This window comes from Zootoca vivipara, chromosome 16 (genome assembly GCF_965207765.1).
Source record: "Zootoca vivipara chromosome 16, rZooViv2.hap1.1, whole genome shotgun sequence".
Lineage (NCBI taxonomy): Eukaryota > Metazoa > Chordata > Lepidosauria > Squamata > Lacertidae > Zootoca > Zootoca vivipara.
The window spans coordinates 31,271,664-31,288,751 of NC_142599.1; the positions used below are offsets into that span (position 1 = coordinate 31,271,664).

At 47.9% G+C, this 17,088-nt stretch overlaps 1 protein-coding gene across 2 annotated transcripts in view; it reads left to right on the top strand.

Moving 5' to 3' along the window:
• RPS6KA4 (ribosomal protein S6 kinase A4) overlaps positions 1–17,088 on the top strand; it is a 38,551-nt gene that overhangs the window by 10,584 nt on the left and 10,879 nt on the right. For both annotated transcript variants that reach the window (XM_035099333.3, XM_060269789.2), the window contains exons 4-10: positions 979–1,094; positions 2,894–3,001; positions 6,150–6,230; positions 10,571–10,674; positions 12,020–12,170; positions 13,139–13,300; positions 15,726–15,851. In XM_035099333.3, the coding sequence (XP_034955224.2) occupies positions 979–1,094; positions 2,894–3,001; positions 6,150–6,230; positions 10,571–10,674; positions 12,020–12,170; positions 13,139–13,300; positions 15,726–15,851 (848 nt within the window). The remainder of the gene's footprint in view (positions 1–978; positions 1,095–2,893; positions 3,002–6,149; positions 6,231–10,570; positions 10,675–12,019; positions 12,171–13,138; positions 13,301–15,725; positions 15,852–17,088) is intronic.

The window sequence follows — 17,088 nt, forward strand, 5'->3', positions numbered from 1 at the left end:
AAAGGACTAGAGGGTGGAGGGTGGGGAAGTAAAATTAAAATAAACGTGGTCTCTGAAAGGTTGGGAGGGAATAAATATTTGTTTTAAGCATCTTGTATACAACTTCTCTAATGAATTTGACAATTTGTTTAAAAGACAACAATCAATTTCTGGGGAGGGGGGACCTTTTTATTCATAAAGAAAAAATAACATCAATAATAATGAATACGTTAAAAACAGAAGGAGATGGCAATGGGAGAACTTTGAAAAAAAAGTCAGGGAAAGTCTTTAGTCCAGAAACTGAACACCCCCCCAAAGCCTGGGTGAATTTAAAATGAAAGCTTCACTCTGGCACAAAAAAAGATAACAAAGAGGATGCTGGGTGAGAGAGAGATCTCCCTGGCAAGAGAGTTCCAAAAGCAGATCATGACATACCTCATTTCAGATGATGTAGAGACCCACAGAAAGGCCTACGAGGGCCTTCTGGCGGTTCCCTCATGGCGAGAACCAGGCAGAGGGCCTTCTCGGTAGTGGCACCCGCTCTGTGGAACGCCTTCCCATCAGATGTCAAAGAGATAAATAACTACCTGACATTTAGAAGACATTTGAAGGCAGTCCTGTTTAGGGAAGCTTTTAATGTGTGACATTTTAATGTATTTTTAATCTCTGTTGGAAGCCGCCCAGAGTGGCTGGTGAAACCCAGCCAGATGGGCGGGGTACAAATTATTATTATTATTATTATTATTATTATTATTATTATTATTATTGTTAAATAACATTGCAGTTTCATTTGGAAAAGGCTGTCCTTGAAGTCTCCTGGTCCTAAGTCATCTTGAACAGGAATTCCTAACCATTTTTGATCATGAACCCCTTTGAGAATCTGATGAAAGCCATGAATCAGGAGGAGGACATAATATTTTGAAGTGGGGGGGGGCGGCGGGGATTGTTTTCAGGTTGGACCCTGGGAATTAACCTTTTTGCCTCCCTCTTCCCTTCTAGACTACGTGAGCGGTGGGGAGCTGTTCACCCACTTGTACCAACGGGACCACTTCTCCGAGGACGAGGTGCGGTTTTACAGTGGGGAGATCATTTTGGCGCTTGAACACTTGCATAAGGTGAGAAGTGGGAAGGGAGGGAGGTGTGACCAAACCAGGCAGGGTTGTGCTGTTTGTATAATTGCATGGATGCTCTTCAAAAAGTAAATAACACCTCTGGATTGGGGATGAAGGGCTCTGCCCCACTGCCATCCTCATGCAGATTCCCTCCATTTCAGGAGGGATACCAGGGGCGTACAGAGGATCAAAACTAGGGGGGGGGAGAGAGGGAAGGCAGGAGGGAGGGAGGGAAGAGAGAGAAGGAAGAGAGAGAAGGAAGGAAGGAAGGAAGGAAGGAAGGAAGGAAGGAAGGAAGGAAGGAAGGAAGGAAGGAAGGGGTGAGTAAGAGAGAGAGGGAAGGAAGGAAGGAAGGAAGGAAGGAAGGAAGGAAGGAAGGAAGGAAGGAAGGAAGGAAGGGGTGAGAGAGAGAGAAGGGAGGGAGAGAGAGGGGAAAAAAGGAAGGAAGGAAGAGGGGGGAAGGAAGGATGGATGGAAGGAAGGAAGGGGTGAGAGAGAGAGAGAAGGGAGGGAGAGAGGGAAGGAAGGAAGGAAGGAAGGAAGGAAGGAAGGAAGGAAGGAAGGAAGGAAGGAAGGAAGGAAGGAAGGAAGGAAGGAAGGACCCTCTTCTTGGACTCGCTGATGTGGTCCATAGGAGAGCAGAGCAATATGTTTGGCACCAGCTTGGCTGCAGGAGTTGCTGGAAGGCACCATCCAATCGTCTTAGAGACTCCAGATTTCTGTAGGGTTTACTCCTTAGCCTTTTCTTCTCCCAAAGACATCCTGCAAGGCAGCGGAGGTTTAGAATCAGAGTTTTCCTTCTCCTAGATGGGTTACCTTCCCAGATTGAGAAACCCTATCTGCTCCTCACTTCCCTCTACAGCATGTGCAAAAACCGCCTTCTTAACTGTTGGACAGTCATACCTTGTGTTGCGTTAGGTTCATGTTGCGTCTTTTCAGCTTGTGAATGCGGCAAACCCGGAAGTGTATACTTCCGGGTTTTGCCGTGTGCGCAGAAGCGTTCTGCGTGTTTCGCACATGCGCAGAAGCTCTCTATTGCACTTCGCGGTTGCACAGAAGCACCACCCTAGTTGCAAACTTTTGGGGGTGTGAACAGCACCCCAGAACGGATGGTGTCCGCAACTAGAGGTACCACTGCACTGCTTTCAACCCTCAATCCGCCAGAGCCTGTCTTCACATGCAAGGGAAGTCCCTAACTCACTCAGGGTTTAAGACCCATTGGCTACCCTCACCTGGTTCAGCCGGCCAGTCGAAGGTGTTCCAGGGTGCGGCTGCTGTTGCATGCTGACAGCTTCTAGGAGCTACAGGTGGGAGCTGAGTGCAGGGGGGGGGGGCAAAGGTGAACAAACTGCCCCAGAAAGAGCATGATTTGTGTCCCCCACCAGAGGCATTACCCCTCCCCTGACACCCCTCATGGAGGGTAGCATTTCCTTCAAGAGCTAAGAAGCAGCTCATGCCATACCTTTGCAACAAATGTTGTGTGTGTGTAAAGAACTTCATCAACGCTGCTCAGTGAAACACTTCTGAGCTCAGTTTGGCTACGTTGCACTTCCACAGTTGGAGGCAGTGTGCATCTGAATATTAGTTGCTGGGAATCAATCACAAGTGGGGAAGGAGTGCTGTTGCACTCGGATCCTGCTTGCATGTGTCCCATTAGAGCTGAGCAATTTCTGGTTTTCAACATTGCCATATATCTAGCAATTATCATTGAGATGGAAGGTTGTAAAGCAGGAAGCCAGCCTAGTCCGGATATCTGAATTTGCACAATAAGCTTTTCAACACTGACCCTTTCTTGTCCATAGCTCGGCATCATCTACCGCGATGTGAAGCTGGAGAACATCTTACTGGACAGCGAGGGACATGTGGTGCTTACGGACTTCGGGCTGAGCAAGGAATTTGTGACTGAGGATGTGAGTCTTGATCCCCCTGGCTCTGCATCCTCCTTTCCTCATCCCAGGCATCCCCAAACTGCGGCCCTCCAGATGTTTTGGCCTACAACTCCCATGATCCCTAGCTAACAGGACCAGCCAACAGGAAAGATGGGGACTGTAGTGCAAAACATCTGGAGGGCCGAAGTTTGGGGATGCCTGCCTCATCCTAAGAGATTTATCAGTGTTAAGGCCTATGAGATAGGTCAAGATCTAGGGAGCCACAGAATTATGGTTTGCCAGTTAAGACCAGCCTTCACTAACCTGGCACCCTCCAGGTATTTTGGGCTGCAACCCAGCCCAGCTAGCACAGCCATGATGGTTTAGAGCAGGCATGGCCAAACCTGGCCCTCCAGATGTTTTGGGACTACCGGTACAACTCCCATCATCCCTAACTAACAGGACCAGTGGTCAGGGATTATGGGAATTGTAGTCCCAAAACATCTGGAGGACAAAGTTTGGCCATGCCTGGTTTAGAGGGTTAAAGCCAGCTGTCATTGGAGAACAAGCTGCAATCAACACATGTTATCCTCAAGCTGGGATTTTTTTTAAAAAAATTGTATTGATGTGGTAGGAAGTTTAGGAATATATTGGGGGGAAGGTTCCCAAGTCAAGGCAAAAGGTTGGGGGGACTAAATAAAATCATTTTAATAAAAGTAAATTTACATAGCAGAATATGCACAAATTATAAAATGGTAATAGCAATAGTACCACTTTATTCTGCTCTGGTCAGACCTCACCTGGAGTACTGTGTCCAGTTCTGGGCACCACAGTTCAAGAAGGATACTGACAAGCTGGAACGTGTCCAGAAGAGGGCAACCAAAATGGTCAAAGGCTTGGAAACAATGCCTTATGATGAACGGCTTAGGGAGCTGGGTATGTTTAGCCTGGAGAAGAGAAGGTTAAGGGGTGATATGATAGCCATGTTTAAATATATTAAAGGATGTCATATAGAGGAGGGTGAAAGGTTGTTTTCTGCTGCTCCAGAGAAGCGGACACGGAGCAATGGATTCAAACTGCAAGAAAGAAGATTCCACCTAAACATTAGGAAGAACTTCTTGACAGTAAGAGCTGTTCGACAGTGGAATTTGCTGCCAAGAAACGTGGTGGAGTCTCCTTCTTTGGAGGTCTTTAAGCGGAGGCTTGACAGCCATATGTCAAGAATGCTTTGATGGTGTTTCCTGCTTGTCAGGGAGTTGGACTGGATGGCCCTTGTGGTCTCTTCCAATTCTATGATTCTATTTAACCTGTGTGAGCATCCACTCATACCCAAACACACACACACACACACACACATTTCTCTGAACCTACAGTGTGAGGTTAGAACCATACAGCTGCATATTCACCATACATTTAAAGCACATTGGAGGTTCTCTTGCAATCATAGCAGTAAGGGAAAGGGAAAGGGACCCCTGACCATTAGGTCCAGTCGTGACCGACTCTGGGGTTGCGGCGCTCATCTCGCATTATTGGCCGAGGGAGCCGGCGTACAGCTTCCAGGACATGTGGCCAGCATGACTAAGCCACTTCTGGCGAACCAGAGCAGCACACGGAAACACCATTTACCTTCCCACTGTAGTGGTTTATTTACGGTATCTACTTGCACTTTGATGTGCTTTCGAACTGCTAGGTTGGCAGGAGCTGGGACCGAGCAACAGGAGCTCACCCCGTCGCAGGGATTCAAACCGCCAACCTGCTGATCGGCAAGCCCTAGGCTCTGTGGTTTAACCCACACCGCCACCTTCATCCCTTAATCATAGCAGTAGATATGGTCTATTTATTAAACAATGAAAGAAAGAAAGAAAGAAAGAAAGAAAGAAAGAAAGAAAGAAAGAAAGAAAGAAAGAAAGAAAGAAAGAAAGAAAGAAAGCATGGTTTCCCCCAAAGATTCCTGGGAACTGTAGCTTACCCACACACAGCTGAAATTCCTAGCACTTTATGAAACTACAGTTCCCAGAATGGGGGGGTGTCCATGTGTTTTCAATGTATGGTGTGTACACCTCCCTGACTTACTGCGAACAGCCTTGCTTTCTTTTCCCTATTCCTTGTGTGTTGTTAGAATTGTGTGAGCAATGAGCTGCTCATGTTGTTATTCCTCAGGGTCCAGCTCCCTCCCCAGCATCTCAGAAATCATACCTCTGAGTGTGTGTGTGTGTGTGTGCAGAGGGTGGGTTGATGGGAAAGGAGATGGATTCCTTTTGTCTCTGACTCACATGTAGGTCGGCACACGTGCATGGAGCCTAGGGCACCATGGTGTACACAGTCTGCCCATTTCACACACCGCAGCTGCCAAGCTATATTTGGAACTGTTGATACCATTGCAGAGGACAGTTTTTGAATCTTTATCAGAAAAAAGAAGCATCTGCCTCTTGGCTTTTGGGTCAGTGCTATTGCAGAGCCTGCCTTTAGGGTTGCCAGACTCAACAGAGGACAGGACTTCTGTGCCTTTAATTGCCCTGCTCTCTTTTGAGTCTGGAAACCTTAAAGAGAAACCAGCAGAACCTTTGCTTAGAAATTAAACGAAGGGTCTGCTGGTTTCTCTTTAAGGTTTCCAGACTCAAAAGAGAACTACAATCTCCCTTGAAAACTACAGTTCCCATGATTCTTTGGAGGAAGCCATGTGCTTTAAATGTCCTTTAAATGTATGGTGTGTGCTCAGCTAAAGGCAGCATACAGCCTAAGAATGAAGAGCCTTTAACAGTGTATATTGGGGTGTGTTTGTAGGTGAAAAGATGGGCTCATAAAGTGATTCTTGAGGGTTGATGCAAGCGCATCCCTATTTTCACTGGTGCCGCATAATCTCCTATTCATATCAACTCTGTCCTCTGAGATGGATCACATTGCCAACTGACCAGGAAAACAGAAAACAGCCCTGCTCTTATGGCTATAACAGCTGTGTGCTGTTTCCAACATTGGCAGGTGAAGCTTTCACGGTGGAGTGATCAGCCTTGTCACCTGCTCATAAAAGTGGTGCTAAAAGCACAGCAGCAGCACCTAACTTTGAAAATTGGGACACTCAAGAAGGGTAGGCCCCCATTCTGATTTGGAGTTGGATATGCTCAGTGTTCCCCTTCCCTCTGACTCTCTGTACCTTTCTCTCTCTCTTGTCGTCTGCAATCCACCACTACAGAAAGAAAGGACCTTCTCCTTTTGTGGCACCATTGAATACATGGCCCCAGAGATTGTCCGAAGCAAAAGTGGACACGGCAAGGTGAGCTGTGTGGCGTAGATGGGGGAGGGATTGGAAACTGGGGCAATCCTTCTGACAGTGCAAATCTGGCAGGCAAAGAAGAGGAAAGCGGCTAATTTCATATCTCAAAAATACAGTTTCACCCACCTCACTCATCCACAGGCAGATTAGGAACAGAGATAGGGTGAAATCCAAGAGGTCAAGGGCAGAGCCAGTGTGGAACCCACTGAATTATGGGTTGGGCAAGGCAAATCTGGCAGGTTAGGATGGAGCCAGGATAGAAACTAGTTGGGTTCTGGGCAAAGCCTTGCAGAGTCTGGCAGGTCAGGGAACAGATCATTAATTGCAAGGAAATCTGGAAATGAATACAAATGACTTTGCATGAAAATATGTGTGGGCAACCTCTGGTCCTCCGAATGCTGCTGAACTACAACTCCCACCAGTTTCAGCAAGCATGGCTAATGGCCCAGAGTGCTGGGAGTTGTAGCTCAGCAACATCTGGAGGGCCAGAGGTTTCCTCACACCTGCATTAGGAGGAGGGTGGCCCTTATTTTTCCAAGGGAAATTTAACAAGCTAAGTACATACCGGTAGAACCAACTGACCAGAGCTTCATTTGTAAACAGCATGTCAGACAGAAATTGCTGTGGAAGTTGTACCATATAGTAATTAAATAGTATATGCACACAAGCAATGAAAAAGGAAGGAAGGAAGGAAGGAAGGAAGGAAGGAAGGAAGGAAGGAAGGAAGGAAGGAAGGAAGGAAGGAAGGAAGGAAGGAAGGAAGGAAGGAAGGAAGGTTGCAAAAGGAGTGGGGTTAGTTTAAGAATGTCAGGGTTCTGGTAATGACTGGGCTTCATGGCAGAAAATTTAATTACTTGTATGCTGTTTGCAATTTGGAAATCGGAGAGTCTCAACCTAAACAAAAAACAAGATAGCCATATTGGTCTGTAGGGCAAGGGGGCGCGGAACCCAAATACCACCAAAGTGTACAGTTATTCATGCCTTTATGTAATCGGCTTCAACCCGCTCCTTCCTCCTACCGACCCCTGCTCCCAATTTAGCAATCCTATTAGTCTCTCCCAGCAAGGCATGGAAACTGGCATGTTTCATTTCCTGTCCGATTCTTGCAAATTGTGGTTGCTTTCTTGCTTGTTTCTGCTAGCTCCAAGTGAGGCACCAGTGCTTTACAAAGCAAGCAGTTGTGAGTTCAAATCCTCCTTGCTCTTCCTTTCATTCAGTCTTTTGCAGTGCAGAGGCTACTTAGAATTGGAACACCTACAATGAGCCTTCTTGATGAAAATTGTAGCTCAGGGGCTAGGTCCCTAGGCCTCCCAGGTGTTTGAATCCCTATTTAATGTTGAATGACTTTCCCTCTGGTCAGTGAAGCCCACTGAACACCCTTCTAAGCAAAGCCTTCAGCCAGTTCCCAAGTGTGGCTTACCCCAAAAGTAAGAACAAGAAGTTCTGATTCATTGTGCTTGGCTGCGGTTTCGTTTTTGTTTGGAAACTGCAGACTCTAGATTCTTAAAGGGGTACTCTCGTATCCCTTTAAAAGTTGGCTCTGAGCCTTTTTGGCAAAGTAAGCTGACTGTAGAACCAAACAGTTACATGTCCAAATCCCCTCTTTGTTGACTTCATCTCTTAACTTGGGAAATCTCATTTGTCCTGGAGCCCCTGAACTGGGGGGGGGGAGGGGGCTGATGGGAACTTAAGACCCACAACATCGGGGGGGGGGAGGGAGAAAGGTTCCCCACCTCTGCCCTAGACCATGCAAGACCTACTGTTCAGCAGCTGCTGCTTTAGGCCTTTTCTGAAAAGTTCAAGTTCCAACAGGTGACTTTCATTTCTGTTTTTCTGTTATTGCACCAGAGGCCTCCCAGAATGGAAACTTTAAGAATGACTTTCTGATGCACATTTCCCAACAGTTGTTGTCTTCAAGAGCCAGCTGTTGAGAGTTCAAATCCCCTGGACAGCTTAAACTCTCTCTCTCTCCTTTCTGTTGAAGCAGGAGTAGGGAGCTTTTCTGACCTAGCGGGCCGGATATTTACCCCTGTGGGCCAACTTCAGCAGGTGAACGGGGCCACCCACCTGCCACCCATCTGGCGCCAGGTGACTGGTGGTCTCGCCCACCTGCCAAAGTTGACCCACATGGGGGGGAGGGGTCTGTTTTGCCTTTACATTCCCCACAGGAAACAACCTGGCGAAGCAGCTCCAAGCAGGATTGAACAGTTCAATCCTATTCTCTGCAGTGATCTGCTTTGCCATTGCACTCGCCATGGGAATACACTCCTGAAACAGCAACCAGCAGGATCGAACCCCACCCATCAGCTGACATCAACCACGGGTGTCAGCTGATCGAGAGGGGGTCATGGTTTGGGGAAAGTGGCCTTGCATGCCAAACTGAATCTCATAGCAGGCCAAAATTCGTCCCCAGGCTGGAGAATTCCCACCCCTGTTGTGGAGCCGGCTTGGGGTTGTAGCTTCTAGGTCCTTTGTTCAGGATGCAGTCCTTAGTCTCTCAAGCAAAGCCATTGCCCTATAGAGTCCGTTATTCTGGGTCTACATCCTACTTGTAAGCTTGGGTGCATCTGTCTTTTTGTTCAAAAAGGCTGCTTGAAACTTGAGCCTCAAGAATGACTTCTGCAGCTCTTTGCTAATCCGCTGGAATAGCCCAGTGAGGAAGAGAGGTGGGCTGGGGAGCCAACAGGTGGGAGTTCAAGGCCCAACAGGTTGTCTTAATTTTAATCTAATTTCTTTTTTGACTGCTTGCGATTCGGAGCTTCTGCAGATCTGTACACACACACACACACCTTGTGTGTTTATTTGAATGTGGGGGGGAATTGTTTGCCATTAAAGATTTGATAAAATAACAGTTGGCAAACAAGCAGGTCATGTAAGTGATTTATATGCTTTGTCCATATTTAACTATTTTATGTTTTTTTAATTTTTGTGTGCTGATTTTATATTGTAAATTAAAACAAAAACAAAAAAGAAATGCACTAGAGGTGTGTGGGTAAGGGGAGATAGAGGCTTGTTGGGCAGCATTCGATTCCTATGTCTGAGGATTGGACTCCAGCAGGTTTACAGAGGGAAAATACCATGCAAGGGATTTTAAAACTTGCAGCTGCTGGCTTTGCAGCTGAAGTCCTTATCCAGCATAGGCACTCTCAGCTGCTGGAAACACCTCCTCCATTCCAGAGGCCCCAATTCGAGACAAGCATGCCTTGATAAAAGGCAGCACAGAAATGAAGTCAAGAATGGGGGTATCTGACTCTAAGAATCCTACCAATGGACAGGCACTCATCTCTCCCAAGCTGCTGTGCCCACCTTACTCAAGCGCCCTGGGCAAACTTTTCAGAAAGATGATTTTAGAGGCAAGAAGTTATGAAATAAGGAAATAAAGTATTTGAACTAGTTAGCTGTGGGCAGTGCAGTCAGCTGCTATAATCCACTAGGGTTTGTTGTTGTTTAGTTGTGTCCGACTCTTCGTGACCCCATGGACCAGAGCACGCCAGGCACTCCTGTCTTCCACTGCCTCCCGCAGTTTGGTCAAACTCAAGTTCGTAGCTTCGAGACCACTGTCCACAAGGGTATCCACCTCATAGGAAAAGCCAAAAATCATCTGTATGTATGGACAGTAATGCCCTCTCCAAACACCCATTTATCTCTATGCATTTACAATGCAAACTTATATTGTATTTATGCCATTTTAATGCAGGGCAAGAATGGGGAACCTACGGCCTAGCACAGGCATCCCCAAACTGCGGCCCTCCAGATGTTTTGGCCTACAGTTCTCATAATCCCTAGCTAACAGGACCAGTGGTCAGGGATGATGGGAACTGTAGTCCAAAACATCTGGAGGGCCAAAGTTTGGGGATGCCTGGCCTAGCAGATGTCATTGGACTTCAACTCCCATCAGCCTTCACTGTGCTGACGGGTTGGTGGGAGGAGGGGTTCAACAGATTTCCCCCATCCCTGATAGACAGCATTGTTTTACTGGCTTGACCCTTGTGGCTTAATTGACAAATCTAGGGGTTGGGTATTGGGATTTTTTCTTAGGGTACATCTACCCTGTACCTTTGAAGCAAACTTGTTCCACCTTCACAGTCATGGCTTCCCCCAAAGAATCCTGGGAACTGTCTTGTCACAGAGCTACAACTCCCAGCACCGTTCACAATACAGTTTCCAGGGATAGCTCGGGGGAATCCACACAGATGCATGGTGTAGACGTGACCTTAGAGGTAAAAGGACAATGAAACCTTGACGTGTTCAATAGAAGGGAAGGGGGTGGGAAAGGATATGTGTTGTTGCTGCTGCCCCCCCTGTTGTTACCCCATATGTTTTTTGCCCCTTTCTTGTAGTCTGTGGACTGGTGGAGTTTGGGCATCCTGATGTTTGAGCTGCTAACAGGTGCCTCACCCTTCACGCTGGAGGGGGAAAAGAACTCGCAGGCCGAGGTGTCCAGGTGAGGCGGGCATGGGATTTGGGACTGGTTAAGGAAAACAGGGTCTTGGTGGGCAAGATGGACTGACTATACTGGAGAAAGAAGGGCTGCTGGGCAACGTGCAGATGATTGGTGTGAGCTGCCAGGGCTGCTGGGTAATCGAGGGGAGTTTGCTTGGGCAGATGGGTAATGGATTAGTGTCAGGATATTGTAAGAGAGCAGACGCAGGCAGAAGCTGATGGGTAGCAGGAAAATATTTAGTGGGAGACGCCAAAGTTGATAGGGCAAAAGGAGGGGATTGACATGAGAAGCAGGGCCTGGACTGTGATAGGGTGGGGCTTACCAAGAGTGGCAGGAGCTGATTGGTGGATCAAGGGCTAAGGGAGAGGTCACCAATATGGCACCCTTCATCAACTACAACTCACATCATCCCTGACCAATGGCTACGTTATAGGCGGTTGTTGGGAGTCGGTGTTCAGTAGCATCTGGGCGGCACCCCATTGGCTATCCCTAGCTAAAGAGAACAAGACATTAAAAAAAAACTTAATAACAATCCTGCTAGCTCGTGCTGTGGGGACGACTCTTTTTGAGTGTTACTATAGTTACTATAGTACGTAAGGGACCCAGGTGGCGCTGTGGTTAAACCACTGAGCCTAGGGCTTGCTGATCAGAAGGTCGGCGGTTTGAATCCCTGTGACGGGGTGAGCTCCCGTTGCTTGGTCCCAGCTCCTGCGAACCTAGCAGTTCGAAAACACATCAAAATGCAAGTAGATAAATAGGAACCGCTACAGCGGGAAGGTAAACGGCGTTTCCATGTGCTGCTCTGGTTTGCCAGAAGCACCTGGAAGCTATACGCCGGCTCCCTCGGCCAATAATGCGAGATGAGCGCGCAACCCCAGAGTCGGTCACGACTGGACCTAATGGTCAGGGGTCCCTTTACCTTTATAGTACGTATTGCATTTTTATATTGTTACCTGCCTGTGATCCTCTGACAAAGGACGGTATAGAAATTTAACTGATGATGGTGATATTCTGGTCAAAATTCCATCTAGCCCAGCCTCCTGCTTCCCCAGTTGCCAGCCAGATGTGGCTGGGAAGCCCACAAGCGGGACAGGAAGGCAATTGCCCTATCTCATTGTTTGTCCTGTGATTACCTCTCACTTTCACTGCCAATCCCGGCTCTGAACCTGAAGGGAGCCTATGGCCATCAGGGCTGATAGGCATGGGTAGCCTTATCCTCCATGAAGGGAAAGGTGAAGTAAGACAAAGTGTGTGTGTGTGTGTGTGTGTGTGTGTGTGTGTGTGTGTGGCTTGATGGATTTAGGGCAAGACTTTCCCCAATGATGAGTCTGTGCCTGGTTTCTAGGCGGATCCTGAAATGCAACCCTCCGTTTCCGTCGCTCATTGGCTCCGTGGCTCGCGACCTGCTCCAAAAGCTGTTGTGCAAGGAGCCCAAGAAGCGCCTGGGCTCAGGGCCCACTGGAGCGCAGGAGATCAAAGAGCACCCCTTTTTCAAGGTGAGGTCCTGCACCCGAGTTGCAAAGGGCACCATCTGAGCTAGCCTTATCACCAGCTCCTTCTGTCCCCCACATCCGAGTTGCTTACAACATTTGGAGGAGCATAAGCATTGCTTAAATGTACACCATATGCAGGTCATTAAAAATTCCCCCAAACAAACCCCCTGCCATAGCCGCTAATTCAACCACCTTCAGAAAGGAGAGGGCCTTCCTTGTGGCAGCTCCTAGATTGTGCAATTCTCCTCCTCACAGAGGTGCATCTGATACTTTTATTATATAGTTTCCACGGTATGCTGAAGGTGCACCACTTTTCCATGGCCTTCGACAACTGATAAATTTATTTTCAAGACCCACCCTGTCCCTGTGACATTAGTTTGCTTTAAACTTCCTTTAATATTCCATTTTAAATTGCTGTAAACTGCGCTGGCACCTTATGGAGAAGAGTGGATAAGAAATCGAATAAATCATCAACATAGCCTATCAAAAGCCTGGGAAAAGAAGTATGTTTCTACCTGGTGTCAAAAAAATGCCAGCAAAGGTGCCAGGCGGGCCTCACAATGCGGAATTGAGACTGAGAAGGCCTTAGACTTGGATCAGTATTTCCCAAACTTCTTGCTGGACTACAATTCCCATCATCCCTGACCACTGGTCCTGCTAGTAAGGGATGATGGGAGTTGTAGTCCAGTTTGGGAAACCCTGACTTAGATGGGCCACTCCCCAGCCCTTCCACTCACTGCTCTTATAAATCTCTGATTCAAGCTGGTTTGCAAATGCTTTTAGCTGCCACTGCATCGTGCAAGGAACCAGTTAGCTTGTAGGGAAGCCATTGACTATTTCTCTGTTAAGAGCCCAGAGCCCTGCTTAAAAACAACAACAACTGAAACTCCCAGGATTCCATGGGGGAAAGTCACGGCAGCCTGTGTCCACAATGTTCGCCATCTCCTTCACTTGGCATCCTCTTCCCCCAGGGTCTGGACTGGACAGAGCTAGCGGCGCGCACAGTGAAGCCCCCCTTCAAGCCCCTCATCCGCAGTGAGCTAGACGTGCGAAACTTTGCCGAGGAATTCACCAGCTTGGAGCCCATCTACTCCCCCGCCGGGACTCCTCCCAGCCTCGAACGTTTCTTCCATGTGAGTGCCAAAGGGGGGGTCTCAACCTGTAGTGTGGTTTGCAACTGTCACCATGCTGGGTATGAATTCCCAGCGCCTGTTTCCAAAAGGCTATTGAAAATGTGGGAAAGTTGCAGGTGAGAAAAGATGACAGAATTGCAGACTGGGGGGGGGAGGGTGTTTCCCCTGTGAGGGAAATCATAGAGCAGGCATGTCAAACCTGCGGCCCTCCAGATGTTTTGGACTACAATTCCCATCTTCCCCAACCACTGGTCCTGCTAGCTAGGGATCATGGGAGTTGTAGGCCAAAACATCTGGAGGGCCACAGGTTTGACATGCCTGTCATAGAGCGTTTAACATGCTTTTGGAGGGAGGGGGGGAGAGGACTGAGGGGAGGTATACTCTGGAGAGAGTGATCGGAGAGAAGTCCCTGAAAAGTGAGGATAGGAATGTGTCAGATTATATATGCACTAATATACTAGATTCTTTCTGCCTAACCTCCCTGGCTTTAAAGCAGGGCTGGGGAACCTGTGGCCCCTCCAGATGTTAGATTACAGCTCTGATCATCCCTTGCATTGGCTGGAGCATCTACTTTTCAAGGTGATGGCGACCTGTCCTCCCCTGCCTCCTCTCTCCCTCAGGGTAGACGTGAAGCTGGTGCAGCCCTAGGATGGCTACAAGCTTCAGATGGTTGCTATAGCTCAGCATCACTGGCCATTCAGGTGCTGTTCAGGATAGCAACTCCGTTCCAAGTTTGCAGGCCAGGGCAAACTTTGTACTAGGAACATAGGAGACCATTGGTCCATCTAGCTCAGTACTGTCTACTCCAGGCATCCCCAAACTTCGTCCCTCCAGATGTTTTGGACTACAATTCCCATCTTCCCCGACCACTGGTCTTGTTAGCTAGGGATCGTGGGAGTTGTAGGCCAAAACATCTGGAGGGCCGCAGTTTGGGGATGCCTGGTCTACTTTGACTGGCAGCAGCTCTCCAGGATTTCAGATGGGGGCATTCTCAGCCCTACTTGGAAATGCTGAGGATTGAACCTGCGACCTACTGCTTACAAAAGCAGGTGCTCTGCCACTGAGCTCTGGCCATTCTCTCAGCAAGATTCAAGACATCATATTTTTGAATTAAAGGGTTATATTAAGTAGGAACTTTTCTGGGGTTTCAGACAGCCCTTCCAGGCTTGTGGTTCCTGCTCCCGCCACTGTACATAGACAAATAAATTAGAAACCTTTTTTTTTAAAAAAAAAGGTTTTTTGATGGCAAAAGCGTCATTTCTTCCTGTGTGAGAAAGGGGGATGTCTGTTCTAAGGCAGGCCTGCAGTGATATAGGCATGCAAAATCTGGCAACAAAAGTATGCTCATTTGCTTTTAGAATTCCTCCCCTCTTACCCAAATATATGCAGGTATAATTGATCAATTGCCCAGCTAACAACTGATTACAATGTTACCAGAGCCCTACATTGAAATCATTTTTTAAAATGTTTATGTCGTTTGAGGCATGCTGCAGATGAGAATCGTTTCCCAGCTCAAATGCAGCTCTTTTTCCTAATCTGATCATTTTCAAGAAGTATCTTGCACACACTTCCTCATTATGTGGAGCACATCGTTAGAAAGAAAGTGCTTTTCTGTTTTTTCCCCTTTGTTGGGTTGGTTTTTTTAAAAAACCCTCCATGTTTCTCCCGGCTGCTCGTTTTTTCAGCTGCAGTCTTGAGCTTCCTCATTTTCCTTCTCTAATTTGCAGCCGCCTAGAACCAAATGTGCAAATATTCTGCAGGAACATAGGAAGCCGCCATCTGCTGAGTCAAACCATTGGTTTCTGTAGCTCTTAACTATCTATAAATCTGCTGCATACACATGTCACATTAAGCCAAACCGTGGTTTCGCACAAACCCAAGGAGGAGATGGCAGCTGTTTTACTCCTCTATCATCTTTTTAGGTCAGTGCTAAGCCAAATATTAATTTAGCATGTCACCTGAACCCAGGATCGTGGTTATCTTCTCCTTAACCACATGGCATGTCCTAAGGCTGCAGGTGACGGTTTAAGAGAGACCTTAACCTTAGTCCTGGGATCGGAAGAGATGCTGTGCTGTACTCTGACTTACGATGAAATGCAAAGAGACTTGAACTTTGGACCTCCTGCATGCAGAGCAGGTGGCCTGACACAGAACCGCAGGCTGAAAGCCCTTCCAGACTAAGGATTGGGGAGATATGCGATGCAGTTTGCATCGAAAGGCGAAGTAATCAAATGTGCTCTTTTCCAAAACAATATGCAAACTGTAACACAGCCGCCATCCTTTAATGTTTGCACTTCTCTGAATTCCGTAGTGCGGTTCCCCAGCCCAAGGAATGTGCATAAAGATGCATGTACTAGGCCCTAGGGTAAAGCACTCTGGAGGACCCTGCTGACTCCCACCCTCTGCACGGATTTTGTTTTTAAAGGGATACTCCTTCATTGCTCCTTCCATCCTCTTCAACCGCAACGCTGTGACAGCTGATGTTCTCGAAGCGGCACTGGGTGGGGAGCGCCCAGGAAGCGCTGCTGTGGCCCGCAGTGCAATGATGAAGGTAACGTCCGCCCTTGGGAGGGGAGACGCAGGGAGCCACAGAAGGTTGGGGGGAACTGCTGAGGCCTTGGTGGTGAAAGCATTCGAGCTTAGGGCAAGGCTGAAGAACCTTTTTTGGCTTAGCAGGCCAGATCTTCATCTCCCCACCACCAGGTGATTGGCAGGTGGGTAGAGTCAGACGCAGGTCAGCAAGAAGGGAAGCAAATTTCTGGTGCCTGTGACATTAACTCTTTAATCAAGGACATGAAATACAACTCAGCCAGTTGCCAGGACTGAAGGTCCCCACCTCCTACTACCCTTCCTCTCCTGGATGTTCCCCAAGCAGTCTCAAACTGCACACCTGCTCTTTTTGTTACTCTGTGTGTTCTTGGAGTCTGGGGGGAGGGGAGCTTGTCGCAGCCAGAGGGGGAGACTTCCGGGATTCTTCTGCAGTCTCTTGAGTCCCCTCCTCTGCTTCTGTCTTGGAGACTGAACTGCTCCCTGTCACAGGTTCTTCCTGCTCACTAACCCCTGTTGTTGCCCCTCCAGCTTCCTCCTCCCACCAATCTTCTCCCTCTGACCGCTCCTCTGTGTCCCACCACCAATCCCCTGGCTCTGAGCCTTCCTCCTCCGGGTTTTCCTTTGAGAGTTCCCCTGCTGGTACCTCCCACCACTCCCCTTTGTCCTGCCAGTCCCTGACATCCGGTTCTGCTCATCGGTCAAAGTTGGCCCACAGGGATGGAATAATGTCCAAGCAGGATTGAACTCCCCACTCACCAGCTGATATGTAGGGAGTTCAGCTCTGTTGTTGCTGTTGTTGTCAATTTCATTTCTATACCACTTTATATTTTAAAGAAAAAATCTCAAAGAAAACAATCCAGAATAAAACTAATTCAAGCTTCAAGGAAAATATTTCAGATCCTTTTCAAAATGTCATTTTGCTTTCCCCATATTTATTTACCTACTTCATTTATACCGCTGCCCCGTAGCAGAAGTACTCTAGGAAGTCAGTGTGGCATAATGGTTAGAGTGTTGGACTAGGACCTGGGAGATCAGGGTTCAAATCCCCACTCGGTCATGAAGCTCACTGGGTAACTTTGGAGTCAGTCACAGCCTCTAAACCTACCTCACAGGGTCATTGCCGGGATTAACATGTTTCCCAGACGTTTGTCTACCTGCCCCAACCTCAGGCACAGGGCAGGTGAATGTAGTTTGGAGGAAATGGCCTCACGGGGCACATGAGGAGGCCTGGTGGACCA